This window comes from Alosa sapidissima, chromosome 6 (genome assembly GCF_018492685.1).
Source record: "Alosa sapidissima isolate fAloSap1 chromosome 6, fAloSap1.pri, whole genome shotgun sequence".
NCBI lineage: Eukaryota > Metazoa > Chordata > Actinopteri > Clupeiformes > Clupeidae > Alosa > Alosa sapidissima.
The window spans coordinates 20,358,022-20,378,670 of record NC_055962.1 but is presented as its reverse complement, the minus strand read 5'-3'; the positions used below and the strand labels follow the sequence as shown (position 1 = coordinate 20,378,670).

Genomic DNA, 20,649 nt, shown 5'->3' with positions numbered 1-20,649 from the left:
TAAATGTCGTCAGTTTTCTTTCGCGCAACCTCTTCTCTGATGCTTTTTAAACTATCTGTGGCTATTTTTATTCCAAACTCATTCTAATTTGTGTTTTCGTGATCCGACCTATGCAATATAGTTGCCTTAAACATTGTCGACTGTCTTGTAAACTGTTTCTCACGCTTCTCCAAAGCCCACGGGCATGTTTTACTCGAGCGCTAAAACTGGGAAGAGTCAATCATCAGGGGAACTTGGAGAGCGCCGGAGCTGGAAACGCGCGGCGGCTCACACACACACACACACAGGCTGCGAAGCTCAGGGCGTGTTTTTTTCTGCTGTGGGTGTTTCCCAAGCCGGCCGTGGGCGGTAACGCTCCCCCGCTCCTGCGATTGAGGCTCCAACGGTTCGTGGGAAAGAAGTTCAGAGGGATTTGTAAAGTCACCCAGCGAAGGCTACCTGAGCGCACACGCTCCACCGACGACACATTCAGGAAAAAACCCATTATCACGATGAAGAGGCCTTGTGAGGATACTACGTCTGACAGCGACATGGATGAAACTATTGATGTTGGCAGCGAAAACAATTATTCTGGGTATGGGCGTATAACAGCAACATTGTCATCTATTAATCTCTACAATTTGTCTCTATGTGTGGACTTTAATTACGACACATTTTGTTTTTTAAAAGTTCAACTTGATATCTAACTAGTTGAAATTAGCCAATTTGATCGGCATCTGAAGAGCTTATAAAAAAAACTTACAAAACAATTTAATGAGTTATTTGGTTATTATCCTATTGTGTTGCAAACAATTTCAGATTATTTTTGCCACACCTGAATAGGCCTATGTGACTGTCTTTGAATGTATTTTATTTACTAGCGTATTTGATTAGTCTTGCAATAGACTATTCCCAGCTGAACTGACGTGTTGGAGAAAGTGTGTCAGTGTGTAAACAGTAAATTGATATCAAACATGTTTGCCCCCCAGGCAAAGTAGCGGTTCATTCATAAGATGCAGTTCACCCACAACAACTTCACAAGTAATGGCCCGGAAGAAAAGAAGAGGGGTAAATATTTGCGTTGCACAATTCTCATCACACTTGTTTGTTTTTTTGGGGGTAGTTCGTTAATGTTGTTTGTTTATTGTGTTTTTATTTTAGATAATCGAAAAGAGACGTAGGGACCGGATAAATAACAGTTTATCTGAATTGCGTCGACTGGTCCCAACAGCATTTGAAAAACAGGTGAGTTTTGCAGAGCTATGGTTACTTGTTACCTTGTTTGTGTGACTTTTGTGTAACATTTGTATTTGTTATTTCTAAAACATGAGACGAAAACGCGCTTTTAAGTTACAATACTCAGACTCATCCATATCACCTGCACGAGTTGAGCCCTTCATTATTAACAGTGAAATTAAATGAAAAGCTAAACTTTAGTGCACCCTTGTTCTTCCTGCTGTCTGTACCCTAAGGGCTCTGCCAAATTGGAAAAAGCGGAAATATTGCAGATGACAGTGGATCACCTGAAGATGCTCCAAGCTACCGGCGGCAAAGGTAAGGAGTTAATTGGTTTCTAACTCGGCTGTAGCTGCTCGGCGGCGAAACCCGAGCGAACAGCCCCCTCCCTTTGACAAGATTAAAGCAGTGGAAATCAATGCTAATGGCAGGATTGAACTCGTGGGAAAGCGCTGTCGGGACAAAAGAAGCACTTGACCCTGGGATTGTGTTTGCTTTCATAAACCCGTGGGAGGGGAGCGGGCCGCATTCACTGGTCGCCCTGATGGGGGAGAGGGAGAGGGTGGGTGGCGGTGTGTGTGTGTGTGTGTGTGTGTGTTTGGGGGGGGGGGGGGGTTGGGTGCTTGTTTAGGGTTTCCACAGAGTGTAAAACCGGTGCACTGGGGAGACAAAACAAACATGCAAACATCCTCGGCCACAAAAAACAGGCTGTTACGCTTGCTTCTGCCCCCCGGGGTCTCAGTGTGCTCCTAACAGCCAGAGGCCCGCGTGTCCGAGCGTTTAATCACTGCACTATCACAAACAGCTGTTGGCCTCATTAAAGCTGGTTAGAGACAAGCTGTATTTATAGGTACATGGCATTCATAACTTCTCTCCTGCTCTCTTTCCTCCAGCTCCTGCCTTTCTCTGATTCTCCCTCCCTGCACTTTTCTCTTCCTCCTTTGCCCTTACCATACCCCCTTTTGGCGTTCTCATAAACCCTCCCTCTTGCCTTACTACCTGTTGTCATGTCATGTTGAGAATTGCTTTAAAACTTAAACTGTTTAACATGTTGTTAGTCGCTTTGGTTAAAAATGTGTCAGCCAAATGTAATGTAATGTAATGTCTTCTGTAATGTAATGTAATGAAATGTCCATCTGTCTATCTGCCATGTCTCTCTGTCTCCTCTTTGTGAGTGAAACTGAGTTTCCTTGTTCTCCTCTCTCAGCAGGGTATTTCGACGCTCACGCTCTGGCCATGGACTTCATGAGCATCGGTTTCAGGGAGTGTCTGACGGAGGTGGCCCGCTACCTGAGCTCCGTGGAGGGCCTGGAGTCGGGGGACCCCCTGCGCGTGCGCTTGGTGTCCCACCTGAGCAGCTGTGCGTCCCAGCGCGAGGCGGCCGCCATGACCAGCTCCATGGCCCACCACCACCACCACCACCCCCAGGCCCTGCACCCGCACCACTGGGCCGCTGCGGCCGCCGCGGCTGCCCTCCACCCCATCCCCGCCGCCGCCTTCCTCCCCAACGGACTCCCCCCGTCCCCGTCCGAGGCGGCCTCCGGCAGGCTCTCGGACGTCCCCCAGCGGGGCTCGGCGCTGCTCACCGCCGCCTTCTCCTCGTCCTCGTCTTCCTCCTCCTCCACCACCACCTCCACCTCCAACGCCTCCGCATCACACTCCGACGCCACGCTCAGGGCGCCCTCTACGGGCAGCGTGGCGCCGTGCATGCCCCCGCAGATCTCCACCTCCCTGCTGTCTCTCTCGGCCACCGTGCACGCCGCTGCCGCGGCTGCTGCCGCCCAGACCTTCCCCCTCTCCTTCCCAGGGGGGTTCCCCATCTTCACGCCCAGCATGACGGCCGGCACGTCCAGCGGCCACGCAGCGCAGGCCCACAGCCCCTCCATATCCACTAGCACATCCGCCTCCCAGCAGAGCAGCAGCAGCAGCAGTGGCGGCGGCAGTGGCAGTAGTAAACCGTATCGGCCCTGGGGGACTGAAGTGGGGGCCTTCTAAGCTTGTCGAGGAAAAAGAAAGTGTTCTCCCACCCCCCCCCCACCCCCCCGAATTCTTGGTGTGGTTGAAAGTCCTCCACACTTTGTAGATAAAGGATGGGGGGGAAAAACTTACTCGTTGGTCTGAGTTTTTTTTTTTTAATCAAATGCCTATGAACTTGTTTGTTTGTGTGTTTTTGTTCTGGTCTACAAGTTTTTTTTTTTAATCTTGTGACTGCGACATCAAAAACATGAGCAATTTGACCCCTGAGGAGTGAGAAAATCCCCAGATGTTTGTTTTTTTTCCTTCAAATGTTTTACACTACAGAGGACAAACCATAGCAAAATGGTTATATTACTCCAGAATAAATCTCTGTTCCTGAGATTTTTTGAAAGAATCGGTCGCTCACCATTTGTTCCAGTGTTTGGTGGACATTTCTTCCCAGCTAAATCGATTTTCCCCAGGTCATACCCATGTTCTTGTGAGTTAGGAGACAGCATGTCACAGTTTTCATATCATCGAAAAAACCCTAATGTATGTTTTTTAAAAAAAAAGCTTGACCAGATAGACTTAGTGGGCATTAAGTTGTATTAATACATAGCACTCTGTTGTCTTCTATTGAACACACACACATGTTGCACAATCTGTGTGGTGTTTGAAGGGAAGACAACAAATATCTTACCGGCAAACCAAAGTATTTTTATGATAATCAGCTGGCTAAAGTATGAATCAATGCAGTGTGTTTTTGTAAACTAAATCATTTAACTAACAAAAACGAAAAAGTCTGTAAATATGTATATGTTTGGGAAAGATAAAGTAGAATTTATATTGAAATTAGAGAACATTTATATCGGTATGATGCACTTCAATCACTGCTGTTTCGGAAGGGACAGGAGCTTTTCCAACAAAACACTAAAGTTATAACAAAACTGACAGACCCACAAAGAAAAGTAAGCACTCTTTTGTTATGTTTTTTTTCCTCCAACATTTTTTCCTGTTCAACGATACTACTGTACTTTTTTTTTTTCATTTTTTGGAAAAATATATAGTACCCTGTTTCTGTTAAATGTAACAGTTTTCTATGCAAACAAAACCACTCCAGATGTCACTGATTAAATATGATGTTTTTTGAAACTCTGGGCAGTTTGGAGCGCATCATTCTTCTGCTTTCCCTCTACCACATCTGAGCAATTAAGCTGGTCCTGGAATGCCAAGAGGGCGAGGGGATGGTGGGCCCAGAAACCGACATATTGTCTGCTGAAGGAAATCATTTGCTGGTTCCTGTGTGTTGTTTAAATTATGCAAAGAAAGAGAGAACTGCCAGTGGGCCACACAAACAAATGCAATTGTGTCTGTCATTCTGGAATGTTCAAGCGAAGACCAAAGAAAAAAAAAAAAAACGTCTTCTCCCAAACACTCAGCTTGTCTTGGAAAGTGAAGCTAAACTCAGTAACTTCTCAGTGAAGTTTGGTTGTGTTGTCACAACAGTATAGAAAAGAACAACTTCTCTTTCTCTTTCTGGGTTTCCAAATTTATAGTGTGTCTAGTTGTGCTTTGGCAGTGTTACTTGTCGCTGATGGCATTGTTGTTGATGTCGTTTTAGACTTTAGACCACAGTATTTATGTGAAAAGTGCAAAACAAAAATCAGGTCAGATCTTTCAGTTCAGATCTGATCCAACGCTACCATCCTTTAAATAACAGTAGCCCCTAGTGGGCAGGGGTAGAGTGAAGACGTGTGCAGGCATTTCTCTTTTTTTTCCATTCTTTCCCTTTTTTTGTCTCAAGCTCACCCCGAGCTCGGCAAGGTAGGCGTTGGACTTGAAAGCCAAAACAACACTGGTCACACATCACACACCCCGGACGGGCCAGCCTCTCTGCCACCCCCACAAAGATAATCCACTTTCTTTATCCCCGGGGGTCTGTTAGAAAGATTTACATTAGTAAATCACTGTCACACCATTAAATTCCTTAAGAGTAAAAAAGTATCAGCATTTCCAAGTGAATGGGGATTACTCCAAACGGCGGCCGCTGGCCTGTCGACAATCATGGGAACAGCGCTCGCCCGTAAATCCGGCGGCTATCTGCTTTAGTCCGCCTGGTTCTCACGCCGGAGTCCCGGCTTTGAAGTGGCCGTCATAAATCAGGAGCACACATGATCCCCCCCACCCCACCCCACTACCCCACAAAACCCACCCCAACCGTGACCCTGAAGCATCAGATAGTCAATGACATGAAAACAGTTAATGCCCCTTGAAAAATCATCCTTTATTATTTGTCTTTGAACAGGAAATGTACTAATGTCGGTGCTACCATCACAATACCTAACAACAAAATCATTATTAGTGCTAAGAAATGTGAGACTGTTGTATTTCAACTTGCAAAATGGAATGAGGGTATTGGTGAGATACTGTCCAAAAATGAGTTTAGTAAAACACTAGTGTTTTGAGAGGATCAGATAAAAGACAAAACTTTTTTAATGTACCCTCTCAAAAAAGAGATCATATCTGATGTATCGTCCCTCAGAATAAAAAAATATTTTTGGACTATGTACATATTGGACAATGTTATAAGGAATATTTGGGGCTTACTGTCAGAGGCTTTAAGGCTTTTTAAAGCATTGATATCACTCTGCAAATAATGTATTCACCAAGCTACTATCTAAGTGTCTATCAAAACAAGAGGACCTCTGCTGCACTCATGATGAAGACGCACGCTCTGGCACCAGACCATGTCTTCTGTGTTTGTTTTCGTTGTATATCCACGCGAAGTTGTTTGGAAAAGCTCCAAACTGCAAGCAGGACTGTCATTCACTGGGTTTCTGAAGTGCTTGAGCTGCTGCATCCACTACTGCATTGTGTTGCTCAAAGTTACACAATGGCGCAGTTTGTGCAACACATTATCAGGACTATTATGCAGAGCAATTATTTTAGAAAGTGAGTAATAGCTGATATGGGTTTTATGCACTAAATCACTATTCATTAACAATAGCCTATTTGTTAATAAGACATAAGGAACTACATCCCAGTAGGAATGGCAGTCAGTTAATTTAAATCAAAAGTAATGTAGTTCAATATAATTATGAGGAAATACAACATACTCTTTGTGTACTGACTTTTTAACTTTAACTTTAAGGTTTTTTAACCACTGACAAATTAAATGTAGCCTACCTAAGTCTAGAGCACATAATTATGTTTTTGGGCAGGTGTAGCTATTAGAAATCACTAACCTTTTGACATCACAAATATAAATAACCAAATCAAATTAAATTGGACATTTAATTAAATCCTTACTAGAGTTATTGTTGACAGTCTAACAGGGTCATTGGCATTGAAGTTATTAAACATTTTCACTAAGGTTCTCACCAGTGTCAATCAGGTGCAAGGAAAAGTAAGACATCCCCCTTGTGGTGACAATCGTGTAACACATGCTGACCGCAGCAGCATCAACACCTTTTCAACCCTAAAAAGCGATACCTATTTGTCCTGCAGCTCTAAGCGAAATTGCATGCCATGCATTGATAGTGCCACACATGTGAACTGTTAAGTTCACATGCTATTTCTAAAAAAAAATAAAAAATTATTATTAGCAGTGTAGAGTACAGTATAAAATATTTAAAACAAACTTCTGAAGTGCAGGGGTGTTTCGTTCATTATCACCAATTAACAAGATGTTATTTGGCTTTTATTGTGCTTGTGGATTTTTAGAACCTCTTGGAATTGGTTAATTTGAGTTATATTTTGCTTAATTTACTGTCATATTAGACTTCAGAATCCCATACAATATTCCTGAAATGATCATGTCGATAGCCTTATGCCATCACACTTTTACAGCCACAGAAAATTAACTAGGCCTGGATGTAAATTAATATTAATCATAGGCGTTTAAAGGTGCCATGTGTAAGAATTGAGGTAAAAATATTCAAAAAATGAGCTACACGCATCAAAAGAATGAGAAGAAATAAGGGCGATGATGTCATTAAAAAATGACAAGGTATAGTGCTGCAGAGATAGGCCTATCAACCTGAATTAGCATGCTAAATTACTAGCCACAGCCCGACAGGTGTCATAATACCAGTTTCGGCCATGGGAGGTGGTATGCAGGCAACATAACCGCCAGCCAAACTGCAATACACATTTCTTGGTTGTTAATCTAGGGTAGACCAACTCCCTCTCTGGAGGTACTGCCCCCATCTTTTATGGAATGTGGAGTATGAATTGATGTGGAGTATGAATTGATTTTTTGGCGGACATTACACATGGCCCCTTTAATGCAATGTGAACGATATAGGGCGTTAACCAATGAAAAGTCGCCATTCCATTAACCAATGAAAATGGCCAACTTTTTGTTCTTCCGTGTTGACTTCTGCTTCCAGTCACAACAAGGAAATAGAGTCATGTTAAAGAAGACATCTGTGAGGCTAACAATAATTAAACAGGTGTTTATTGTCTGAACGAATGAAAATATTTTAGGTTATTATTCCGATATTATGCTAACGTTAGCAGGTTTGCTAATTTGCATGCTGACTTGCTGAAGCACACGGACGTCTGAAGTGCATGCATTTCAGCTAGGTGAAAACTAACGTTACTCCAAATGTAGCTTGCTGTCAAGCTCTGTTGTTAGCTAGCTGGCTGCACAATAAGAGAGTACGAACTGAGATGGCTATGAAGACTTTTAGGTGCTCTGCACGCCATGGCTATGCAGTGGAAGTGTCTCCCTTTCTACCAAACAGATTTGCATGCGCGACATCCCAGTATTATGGAATAGCTGGATGTGGAACCCTGCTTGTGCTGGAGCAAAGGGAATCTGATGTTGGTCTCATAAAAAGGTAGGCAGAGTATTATGTTGGATACAGCTGTCAAATAATGTGTCCCATCCACCCTGACAATAGGAAACTACAATAGTCTAAAGAATATCCATTGTCCCTTGTATTTTGCCTTGGCTATAACAAAGCGATAAATATGTATTGTTTTCATACTTTTTAAGAAATACTGTCGTACAAGACCACTTACCGTTTTCTACATCACCCACATTTCTCTGAAGTTTCGATTGGAACGATGGGCTGTTCGACGTCACCTGGAGTGAAAATAATGAGCACGTGCTAGTGACAGGCGCGGGAGACGGGTCCTTGCAGCTGTGGGACACGGCAAACCCTCAAGGACCTCTACAAGTGAAGAAGGAGCATACACGAGAGGTGAGGAGGAGACTTTTATCATAATTTTTTTTTCACATTTTTTTCACATTTTATCACATTGCTAAATATTTGCATTTGGGGTCAGCCTGGGTTCATGCAGCGCTGCGCAGATTTGGCTGAAAGTGCTGGACTTTTGTACTGCAAACGTGTGTAGCCTAAAAAAACATTGCCAATTGTATTTAAATGTCAAAATCACCCCAAAAAAAGGCCTATTTACATTTGTTGTTGCACTGGACATGGTGTTACAGGCAGGAGGCTACACCAGGCAACTGAGGCTTTCCATTCTGTTCCATATTGTAGGCATATGCTGCAATAATTATAGTTCCACTATAATGAGTGGAATTGGCTACACCAGAGGTGCATATACATAAAAAAAATAGACCAAATATTTAATTACTTTTAAGCTTCAATTTTGCATTGTGTAGTCTGGCTGTTAAGGGGCAGGGTTATGGGGATTGAGGAACCCAACAAAGGATGGGAAGACAAATATGTACTTTAAAATGGTTTAACTCCATAACTCAGTACTGCACAGTTCACATCCTTTCAGTAATGGTATTACATTAAATATACAAGGTGTTTCCAAACAATTTTCTGATTTTGGTGTAGGCCTACAGAGTTTTTAAATGTTGCAGCCTGAAAAGTGCCTGAAAACGGTGAAATGATGTCACTTCCTTAATCAGGCCTTAATACAAAGAAAATGATTTCACCATAGCCTGGCCATTTAACCATATACTCCAATGTCCCACTGTCACAGGATGATCCGTATGGCTTTTTGTTTTGTTAACTCATATTAATATGTATTTTGGATCTATACTGTTTATATAGGATGCAGTGAAATGTACTGCTGTGATTTGTTTTCCATGTTCAGGTTTATTCTGTCGATTGGAGTCAGACCCGTGCTGAGACACTGCTGGTGTCAGGCTCATGGGATCACACAGCTAAAGTGGTGAGTGTTTGCAGATGTGTTCAGCATTAATCATGTCTGTAATTATCAAAAGTATTTTAAGCACTTATTTGCAACATACAGGTATCCTTAAAACTTAATTAATAACTTTAATAAGCCAGGCACATTGAGCGACCTGTATTGCAATACAGAGATGTTTCCCTCTGAAGTTTCTGGACAAGCCTTAGCTTTTAATCATTGACAAGATCTGAAGATTATTTGAGTAGTAAGATAATAAACAGCATAGCATACTCTGAAAACTGCATTGTGTCTCACCTTAAATAATTTGACCAGATCCATCCTTTAGTACATATGCATTAAAATATTTTTTATTTATTTGTTTGTATTTTTTTTTTTTAATCCAAAACGCATTACATTTAATCTGAATATACAGTTGGGTCTAAAAAATGAATATCATGGAAAAGTATTTTCCCCCTAATTTATTTCAAAAGTGAATCTTTCATATATTCTAGATTCATTAGATATAAAGTGATTTTTATTTTAATCTTATTGATTACGGCTTACAGCTCATGAAAACTAAAAGTCAGTATCTCAAAACATTAAATTAAAGATGTTATAATGCAGAAATGTCACCCTTTTGAAAAGAAATTAACTAATCTGACTAATCTAAAGTAGTTCATTTATGCATTCAATACTTGGTCGGGCTGATTTTGCACAAATTACTGCAACAGTGTGGCGTGGTATGGAGCCAATCAGCCTGTGGCACTGCTGAGGTGTTATGGAAGTCCAGGTTGCTATTTTAGCGACCTTAAGGTCATTTGTATTGTTGGGTCTGTTGTCTCTCATTTTCCTCTTGAAAAGACAAACCATAGATTCTCAATGGGGTTCAGGTCAGATGAGTTGTCTGGCCAATAAAGCACAGTAATACCATGGTAAGCAAACCAGTTGCTAGCAGTTTTGGTACTGTGGGCAGGGGCCAAAGTCCTGCTAGAAAAGGAAGTTAGCATCTCCATAAAGCTTGTCAGCAGATGGAAGCATGAAGTGCTCTAAAATCTCCTGGTAGAAGGCCTCACATAAGCTCACATAACTGTTTCATCCACTGCTAACAAAATGTAATATAATGCTGATACAATCCAAAGTATTCAAAATATGTTACTCACTTTGAGTAATCTATCGGAATACGTTAATACGTAAAGGTACATAAAAATACGGAATACGTTAAAGTAACCTTCTCAACACTGTTCCTACCACACTTTTCCCTTCCAGTCAACTTTCCAGGAATATGCTTTGATAAAGCACACATGTGAACACCCTGCCCTTTCAGCAATGACCTTCTGTGGTTGTGTCAATGAGTGTCTTCTGGACAACCATGAAGTCAGCAGTCTTTTCCGTGATTGTGGCTGTGTTTACTAAAGAGATTAAAGGCTCAGGAAACATCAGGATACATTTCTGCATTATAACATCTTTATCCTAATATTTTCAGAAACTGATTTTTGACTTGATGTAAGCCACAATCATTGACACTAAAACAAAAAAATGGCTGGAAATATTTCACTCTATATGTAATGAATCTAAAATATATGAAAGAAACAAAATGTAGAATATATGAAAGAAACTTTTTTGAAACAAATTATAAAAAAATGCTTTTTCTTTTTTGAGACCCACCTGTAGCTGTATGTATCTCTCACCGTTATTTTGGATTATGAGACAAGAAATATCTGTTGTCATGTTGTTCCTTAAGATAAGGACTGGATATGCATCATACACGTCTACCTCATCTGGCAAGCAAAGCAACCTTATTTCAACCCTAATGAGTTTTAGCCAGGGTATATTTAAGCCAAACACCAAACGGATGCTTCTTTATTAAATCAATTTGTGGGGAGTGGAGAATGTGTAGGCTGATAAATAAGATTCTTTCACCAACTCATCCTCCTAAAACGTCGTCTGTGTTTCTGCAGTGGGATCCTGAGCGTCTGCAGTGTCTCTGCACCCTGCGGGGTCATGAAGGGGTCATCTACAGCACCATCTGGTCCCCTCACATCCCAGGGTGCATTGCGTCAGCATCAGGTAGGCAAGACTGATAAAAACAAACCAATTATAAACATTATCAGTGAACAAGTCAGTTGTGATAGTGTTTGTCCTCATGGTAGGATGAAATCCTTGTGTGCAAATTAAAATGTTAAAAATGATATTGTTTAAAACAAGGCATTTGCCATCATTGCCATCATTTGCTACTAAACTATTAGTTTGTTAGGTAATATATTTTATCCATGACAAAACAGACCTGTTATTTAACTATACAGTACATTCACACTGGGTGGGTAAAATGTTGTTGTAGTGCTTAAGTTTACCACATGGTGTCACAAAAGCAATGTGTGCCAGTTGGAGTCATTTATTGATTGCTGTTCATTCAAGTATTTCCTAGCAGCAATGAATCTTATTCATCAGCATAGTTTGCCACTCCTGCAGAAAATTTCCTCCTATCAGTATTTCTCAAAAGTGCAAGTTTTTAATTAGCCCCCATATCGGTCTATGTAGCACTTACCACTAACAGCTTGTGTGATATCATACAATTTAGCTTTAACGACCGACTCCACACTCCACACATGAAACCACTCCAGCATTACTGTAAATGCTGAAGGCTCTGCCTTTATTTGATCTTTTTGTTCCCTTTTGAGTGTACATACATACATGGGGCTTTTTTATATTAGCGGACCAGGGTGCTGTGTTCCACTGAAGCCAGCTGCTGTGTGCTGATCTTATCTGGCTGTGACAGAGCCTGCAGCAGTTCCACGCGGCACTGGGCTGTTGCCGTGTGTGTCTGTACTGTGCCTCTCACAAGTCACACACACACACACACAGCCTCTCTCACACATACACAGCCCCTCTCACACATACACAGCCCCGCAGTCTCCCTCTCTCTGTCCACAAATCCTTCGCGATCACAGCACTGTGAAATAGACGAAAATAGCCTGTGGACCCACATGCAACCCAATGACTGATCCAGTACAGATACAAAACCATGCACATACACATAAGACAATGGATGCTTCAGACCAAAGACGTCAAACAACTAACTAGAAATGCAATTTCAAGGAATTACCAGTGCATGAACATGCAAAAAATATTATGTAGAATATCATGTACAGTTAAAACAGATAATGCAGAGATGGTTACTAAGGTGTTGCTGGGATAGACATGGTGGTTGCATAGTTTAATGAAAGCTGATAGCGTAAAAGTAGAAAGTAGTACCGGTAGTTTAATGAATATTGATTGATATATAGTTTAATGAATGATGATAGACAGAATGTATAATGGATATTGACAGGTTGATATTTTTTAATGGATGTTGATAGGCAGATAGTTTAATGGATGTTGATGGACATAGTTTAATGAATGTTGATAGACAGATAGTTTAAAAGTTGTTGATAGACAGACAGTCTAATGCATGTTGATATGCAGATAGTTCAAAGGAATTATCCGGAGTAAAATGCACTTTAGATCAATTTACGGATGATTGGGAGTACATACGTTGAGTTGACATCAAAATCATGTCATTCGGATGTGTTTTGAGAAAGTTCGATTTTACCGTTTTAAGTCAAAACTCGTTAGCCTGTTAGTGACCAGGGCATGTCATTTCGCCGCTACAAAACGCATACCTGTATTGCATGACAGAGCAGAAGTGGGGCTTTCCAAAGAGACTACACACTTGTCTGTACGATCAAGTATGAAAATAAAAAAAAATCATGAAATTAAATCAAATTGCATCATATTTACAGTCTATACTACTCTGCGTTCACCTGCGCACCCATTGCTCTCGTCTGAATTACTCGCGAACCCGTGATCGCATCGATATGGCAAGCATATCAGATGAAAGAGAGGGCACAGGGCTATCCATTGATACCATGTTCATCGATCCTTCTGGCTTATAAAAACAGACGAAGTGACCGCAAAATAATAACGTCATGTACAAACCAACGTGCACACCCATTACTCTCGTTTGAATTACTCGCGGACCCATGATCATAGATATGCCACGCATGTCAGATGAAAGAGGAGACTCAGAGCTATCATTTGATACCAAGTACATCCTTCTGGGTTATAAAACAGACGAAGTGACAGCAAAATAATAACTTCATATAGCTGGACTTACCCCACGTTTTTGTCTGTTCTTGTGGCAAAACATGTTTATAATCCAACGCTATCATGTGTTTCTCTATGGCAAAGCATGTTCATATTCCGGTTTTGAGATCCCAGCAAATTCCTGCATGGCATCCAATTCAAGGCTCACATTGCATCCCAATTTGTTCAACAAATAAACACCTTTTTTGCCTTTACTTTGTTCATGGCAATGCAGTAAAAAGTTGAGAATTATTATGACTGCATACACATAGGCACGCAGGCTAACACACAACCTCGGGTCAAGTCAGGTCAGATCAGTTCGTGTCACAGAGTGGAGTGCAGAAAGGTCATTTTTCATCACTAAATAAAAAATGGCATTTATTTCCGTAAATCACACAGCACACATTTCTGTAAATTGCTCAGCCCCAGAGTATCCCTCCAACATTGCAATTATATTGCCCGATTCAGGACAGTCTACCCTACACACACATGAAATGCATGTAGAGCTGTGAGCTTGCTGTGGTGAGATACATGTCGAAATATAAGAATTTTTATAATACACTTTATACACAATATTTTAATTCTTTAAAAATCAAAATAAAATCAATGCTAGTATTAATACATTAAATGATGGCAGATCTGGATAGCCTAGACTCTCCTGAAAAAAACAATATATAATTAATTATGTGTGTGTGGCACTTACAATGACCAGAATAAATCCTTATGAATAAAGGTAGGGAAAATGCCCTAAAAACAGCTTAGGGTTCTAAGGGTTAATAGAGGACAATATCAACATTTTAGAGTGTCCCAGCCAGAGTTCAGACCTCAATCCGTCAAAAAAGTGACCACAGGCCATGCCAGAGTGATGACAAAGACTCGTTCCTGCCCAAAAACCTGGATTGCTGTTAAAAAGATGCGGTCTAGAATAATTGTGGCGACATGGAGAGGCTTAGTAGATATTACAAGAACCATTTTAAGAGCTGTGATTGCAAATAAAGATTGATTATTTAAAAAGGGTATGAATAATTTTGGACACACCATTTTTCATAAAAATTAAAAAAATAAGATGAAAACGATTCTGTTTCTACCACATTGTCTTAAAACCTTTTGGCATGTGGGAGTGTCATTTTCAGTACAAATGTAGAGATAAAGAGAAAATCAACATTAACTTAATATTTGCCAGGGGTATGAATAATGTTGTCCTTGGCCTTGATTTGGCCTTGGTAAAACTTGACTTGGACTTACTTGGGACCTCTCTGCCTTGGCTTGACTCGGGCTTCAGTGGTAAAACTTAAGACTTACTTGTTCTTTGTCAAACAGTGCCTTCGCCCCACCTCTGCAGTATAGTCCCAGAAAAAAAATACAGATTCCGCTAGGTTTTTTCCCTAATTCCGTCAGAGCTTTTTCATCAGAACACTGTGAACCATGGCTGATATTCTGTCATCTTGAGTAGAGCTCACACATGTACAATATGGTACAGATTTATAACTACCAGAAAGAAGCTTACTAATATAACATCTCTTCACCATGCCCACACACTTAAGAAAGCTTGCAGTCACCCCAAGCTGCTAACCTACACCAATCCAAGCTGTTCCTGCACAGATGACAGTTAACGAAATCTGCATGTGTCTCACCTTGTTCTCAACTAGTCACGATAGTTGTGTTCAGTAGGATTTTGTATCAAGGATACATAGGTTAGCTTTTTCTCCCAGCACCCAAAAACCTTGCTGCCCACTTCAATGAGCTATGCTAAGCTATGCGAACAGTGGGTGCTTCAAACTGAGTTACTGCATGCACAGAAATGAGAAGGGTATGTATCATCTTATCTAACTCTGGGGGAGACATACCCTGGATACTCCAGAGTTCTCACAAGAGCACAATTTGAATTGTCCCTGCGAGACAATCTGGCAATGAGTAATGATGCACGTTACTTTTGCCACTTGTATCGTGGGGAGCCAATCACATCAGTGTATCTGATATAGGCGGGCCAGAGGCGAGCTAAACGGATGACAGTCGCAGTGTTATACAATTGCGTTGAAGTCCGGAATCAGTCAGTAAACGTTGGTCGTATTGTGTTATCCAATTGCGTGCATTGAGATTTTCAAATGCACGCTTGGTGCCGCCCCTCTAGTTGGACCAATACATTATTCGTGGCCAGACCCTTCTTTCTAGATTACCAGGGTCTGGAATATCCAGGCTAGGGGAGACAGTGAATAAGCTGATTTCCCAAAATGTTGGCGTGTTCTTTAATATCTCTTTCGATATCTTTTATCTAAGGTATTAATTTATTGCTTACAGTAAGTGAATCACTTTCGGTTGTTCACGTACAAAACCCCTAGGGGATCATGCTACAAAATGGGTTTTGTTTAGCACATCACTAAGCGTGAAAGGGGAATTGATCAGCTGAAGAGGCCTTCGCTGCACATTTCCAAGAAAGTTGTGAATGGCTCAGTTTGGCCTGCAGCAGTTTATCATCTATATTTATCAACATATTTAGTGCACAGTCTGGTAACTCAGAAGATAGTGACAAATAACAAATAATTTTAGTTTTAAGACTGTGTTTAAACAAGTCTTAATGGCTGGTGGCACAACCAAACAAAACACACTTTCTCTTTTTTTCTAAGTATAGCTGAGATTGTCTACAGTGCTTAGCACATTATTATTTTGTAGTTTTTGTAGTTTTGTAGTATTAAAAGTAACGTATGAATACTGTATTGTAGGGGGCGGGTATTTTGGTTTTCCAACATTCAACTTTACATTCACTTTACAATGTGAATTAATAGAATAATTAGGTACATCACATTTTCAACCATTTGCTAACTTTAATCTACTATATCTTGGTTTAAATTAGTATTTTACTTGGTTGCACCACCTGACGGTGCACAATGTCACGTCATTGACAGGTCAGTGACAGATAAGGTTGGTAAGATGAGAAAATTAAAAATATGTTTAAACCTTTAAAACAAAACATGCCTGAGGTTTGCTAAAGTGTATACTTTGTATTTCTGTTGTATTCATATTATTTAATATGACATGTAATCGTGCATACTATTTTTTAACAAAAGATAACAGCCTGTTAAATTGTCAAATGGTGTAACCACAAAAATGACAAATATCTAATATTTCACACCTCCTAGAGTTCTCATGAAATTATTTGTTTATTTTGTAATATCCTATGAGAATAGTTATTATATTTATTTCTGAATTTAAATTATATGGGTTTTTTATTGTACTGAGCAAGACCATATGCTGTAAACATCTTGTTTTATGTCTATTCTTTGACCATTTGAGTAAAAATGGTTTAAATAACCATTATTACAGTGAAGTAGAGTATTAAATCATTAGCCATATTAACCATTTTTGTATATTATTAGTTTTTTAGACAAAATACTGCTTACATCAATTGACATAAATCGGTTACACAAATTGACCATAAAACGTTTATAGCAATAGGACAAGAAATTGACACAGAAAATAGGCATCAAGGTAAACTGAATTGGATATTTTGATATGTATTCATGTCATTCATCATATTCCATATCAAATATAATTTCATAACATCAATAAAGAAACTTGTGTTCTATTTGATTTCAGTTCAGTTCTCATATAATTGGTCATATAGTCTATAGGCTACCCATTATTTTCAAAGAGGGTGAGATAAAGGGCCCTATTTTCGAGTGCAAAACCTGGCGCAAAGTGTTATTCTGACGCGATGTTTTTTCCTATCTTACACTTTTCTTAAATAATGCGCCCAGGGGTGTGGCAATTACCGACATAAGGTGTGGTCTGGCACATGATCTAGAAACCGCTATCTTACACCATCCAAAAAGCATTACGCCACTGACCAAGAAAAGCCTGGTCTATAGCGAAAGGCGCATATGAAACACAGCTGAAGACGCACTGTCACGAGATGTAAGCAGCAATTCCTCTGCAGAATAAATGTCCTGTTTATTCAGTCATTCGAACATTATAGGGGGAAGTTTTGCTTTTTTCAGGCTATGTTTTTGCTGGTAATCCATTGTCAGTCAATAGTGAAAGTAATTAACTGTGTATAACTGTTTTGTCGTTGACTATGACACCACGGTGAAGTTAGTTTCACCTTGCCTATGAGTTCAATTAATAGACTAGTGCAGATGTGTGTAGCCTATACTCTGCTAGGTTTTAGTAAAGAATGGCTTAGTGGAATACCTGTTCCATACGGTCTTGCGTACAAGCAGATTCCTTCAAATACACTGCTGACTATCAAAATACTGATGCGCTGTTTGAAGTTGTCCTGCTTGCTGTTAAAGGGAATGACAGATGTCCTCCTCATTGGTTTAAAGGATGTTAAGCCCAAAACACACCAATGACTGATTAAGAAACATAAGAGCCACCTTTTTGCGCCAGGCACCTGATGTTTGATAACAAAACCACCCTGAATGTGGACTGGACAAACCCCTAAATGTATTTACGCTATTTGCTAGTGACCATGCATTTTAGATTGCTAAATTAGGGCCCAAAGTGTGTGTGAGAGAGAATAAGAGTGAGTGAAAGAGTGGGTATGATAATTTCTTAACAACCAACCAACAGCAGGATCTGCGTTCACATGCACTCTGTGGCGAAACAAGTTTTCCTTGCTTGTAAGTGGCATCCATTGGGGGACAAGAGGTACATTTATATATAATAAATGTATTTATATTATTTATTTATAATTTGAACATACTGTTTACATACATCATAGTAAAATATAAAAAAATAATTATGGAAGTTTAAATTTAAAATGAAAAGCTTTGACATTTCAAAAATGGCTTAAATTGCAATCTAATTAAACCCTTAAATTACATACTCTTGGCCCTGAATCTGATCAGACTGGTCTCAAACAGAAAAGAGTCAAATGGTGTAACCGGTTACACTATTTGACATTTCTATTTAAAAGCAAAATTTGCAGGCATTATTATGGACAACTATGTACATACTTCTCCTTTATGTGAATATTCAAACACATTTTTTACATTAAATTTAATATTTTATGATTATTATTATTTATCAACATTTTCAAAAGGTCATACCATTTGACATGTAACCTAAGCTTGCCTGGCCATGGCCTAAAAACACTATTATGTAACTTTAAGAGAGTTGCTAACCTTGACTCATAGCAGTTGGGGTCTTGAAGGGTCCTTCTCTATGACATAATTTCCTGTCACATGATCCTCTGACATAATACATACAAAATTGCTCCTTAAATGGTGGTTACACCACTTAACATTTCAAGTGGTTGATGTGACAGATACGATTCCCCATATTAATTAAAACATTCAGAACAATGGGGTTTCATTACTTGCATTAAATTTAGAAAAGTTCTTGTGCAAGATCATGCCAGATTATTTTAGAAGGGATTGTGGAGAGAATTTCACATTTTTTCAGCAAGTGTAATTATTTGGTTCATGTTTTTGTGGTTACATCGTGTTGACAATTTTACCCAAATTCAGTTAATACTCTTTCAAAATTAAATAAATCCAAAACTTTAAGATTAGGGTTTGATGAAAATGATATTTGAAAATAATTTGTCAAATTATTTTCAAATTTTAACAATTTTAAATGTATGTAACCTATATGTACACAAAAAAATGAGCGTCACGTCATTGACCCTGACCCATATCTGTGTGTAGACATATATAGGCACAGACACGCACACACCTACATCATTTTTTATAACTGTTAGCTTTTGAAATCTCCACTATATACACACTCTCTCTCTCTCTCTCTCTCTCTCTCTCTCTCTCTCTCTCTCATGGGCATTCTTTACAAGAGCACAATGATGTGCTGACAGAGGGTCTCCCTGACCGCTCTCATTCCCTCAAACACCAGCATGCACTAGCGGGCACATCATTAGAAAATGCTAACAGATTGATACGTGGTCCCTTAGAACATAAATGCAGTGTGCAACTGTCTTTGGTCCGGAGGCCGGGAGCACCACCACTAGCACTGTTGCCATCACAGCAGCAGCTGCATGGACATCTTCCGGTGCCAAAATAGCCTGTGGATATGCGCATGCCACCGATGCTTAAACTCAAAAGCCAATGCATGCTTCAGACCAAAGAGCTGGTTTTATGGATGAGGTTGCCTCAGGGACAGCAACTCACACTGATAAACCGCCACAGACCGCCATCTTTTGCACCACCAGGAAGGCGACTAGACCCTGGATCGGAAGATCTTTGAAAGTCTGGTTGAGAACTGTGTTCATAAAAAGAAGCATCTGTAGTTTGATGACAGTAACTGGATGAGCTGTCAGTATAAATGTTACTTAAAAGCGTGCAGTTGCGTTTAATGTTTTAAGATGTCAGAGGGGCATTCTAATCCTGATAGAGTTGCTCTGATTTGTCTTGTCAAACTATTGTGCTTTGATCCGTTGAGAGTCAGTGATAATCTCCGGTATTTGAGGATCAGCAGAACATTTGACTTAGGCAGGCATCACACACCGGGCATTGCGCAGGAATTAGCTTCACATGGACAGGAAATGTTCTTAGACAGCTGCTCGATTTAGTCATTTAGGCTGGGAAATGGTAGTTCCAGAGCCCTTTACAGAAATCCATCTCTTACAGCATAAGTTTTTCCCCCCCTCCCTCCTCATCTCTCCTCTCGTTTGACAGCTACTTGATAGATAATGCCATTCACGACAGAGCTCCGCTTTGAAGGGAGGCTGGGGAAACAATACGAGCAATTCAGATTAACGCTTATCAGGAATTTCTCTCAACCATCCCTTTCCTTCTCCACCCCCCCCCCCCTTCCCTCAGCTTGCAGCTGCAATGGAGGCCTGACGGCGAGCCCCTGCTTTACTGCTGCAAGAGAGGAGAGTGGTACTTCTCCTTTTTTGTCAACCGACAATCTCGCTGCGAGATCCATTTCAGTGTAATTAAACACGTCGTTGGCGCCCTGAGCGAACCCACCCATCAAAGTTTTGAATAAAAAGGAGGCGGGGAATAAGGGGTTGGGGGAAGATTTCATTAAACTAGGTCATCTCCTGCCTGAGCATATTGACGTAACTAATCCTCCCCCCAAAAAAAACTTCTGAGCGATTCTCGCTCGCTCGCTCCTCGTCATATGTCCTGCTGCTGTCCTTGCTCTTCCCTGCCCCCCCCCCCCCGCCCCTCCCCTAACAATCAGCCTTCCTTTCCTAATTCTGGAGGATTTCCCTCTGCCTGCTCGCGGCTCTGGTCTCAGCTGCAGAGAGGCTATTAAAGTCCTGCAGAGTCCTGCTTGCTC

The 20,649-nt window shown here is 40.5% G+C and overlaps 2 protein-coding genes across 3 annotated transcripts in view; both read left to right on the top strand.

Annotated features, from left to right (window-relative positions):
- Nucleotides 1–245: 245 nt before the first annotated feature.
- Nucleotides 246–4,326, top strand: hey2 (hes-related family bHLH transcription factor with YRPW motif 2). 2 transcript variants are annotated; one of them, XM_042095468.1, is made up of 5 exons: nt 246–574; nt 969–1,047; nt 1,141–1,224; nt 1,452–1,533; nt 2,426–4,326. In XM_042095468.1, exons 1-5 carry the CDS (start codon nt 492–494, stop codon nt 3,208–3,210), a joined length of 1,113 nt encoding a protein of 370 aa, XP_041951402.1. In that variant the 5' UTR covers nt 246–491; the 3' UTR covers nt 3,211–4,326. The 2 variants fall into 2 exon arrangements, with proteins under 2 accessions (XP_041951402.1, XP_041951401.1); XM_042095467.1 differs by having other exon boundaries at nt 250–574; nt 2,423–4,326.
- Nucleotides 4,327–7,557: 3,231 nt separating this feature from the next.
- The window catches only part of pex7 (peroxisomal biogenesis factor 7), a 34,214-nt gene continuing 21,122 nt past the window's right edge, over nt 7,558–20,649 (top strand). Inside the window, exons 1-4 of the mRNA XM_042095466.1 lie at nt 7,558–8,015; nt 8,231–8,381; nt 9,250–9,327; nt 11,244–11,352. Of these exons, the coding sequence (XP_041951400.1) occupies nt 7,846–8,015; nt 8,231–8,381; nt 9,250–9,327; nt 11,244–11,352 (508 nt within the window). The 5' untranslated portion in view covers nt 7,558–7,845. The remainder of the gene's footprint in view (nt 8,016–8,230; nt 8,382–9,249; nt 9,328–11,243; nt 11,353–20,649) is intronic.

Coding starts and splice junctions, on each gene's coding strand:
- hey2 (XM_042095467.1), top strand. CDS start 492: ATGAAGAGGCCTTGTGAGGATACTACGTCTGACAGCGACATGGATGAA. Junction 1,048..1,140: donor CCCGGAAGAAAAGAAGAGGG/GTAAATATTTGC, acceptor TTTTTATTTTAG/ATAATCGAAAAGAGACGTAG. Junction 1,225..1,451: donor CAACAGCATTTGAAAAACAG/GTGAGTTTTGCA, acceptor CTGTACCCTAAG/GGCTCTGCCAAATTGGAAAA.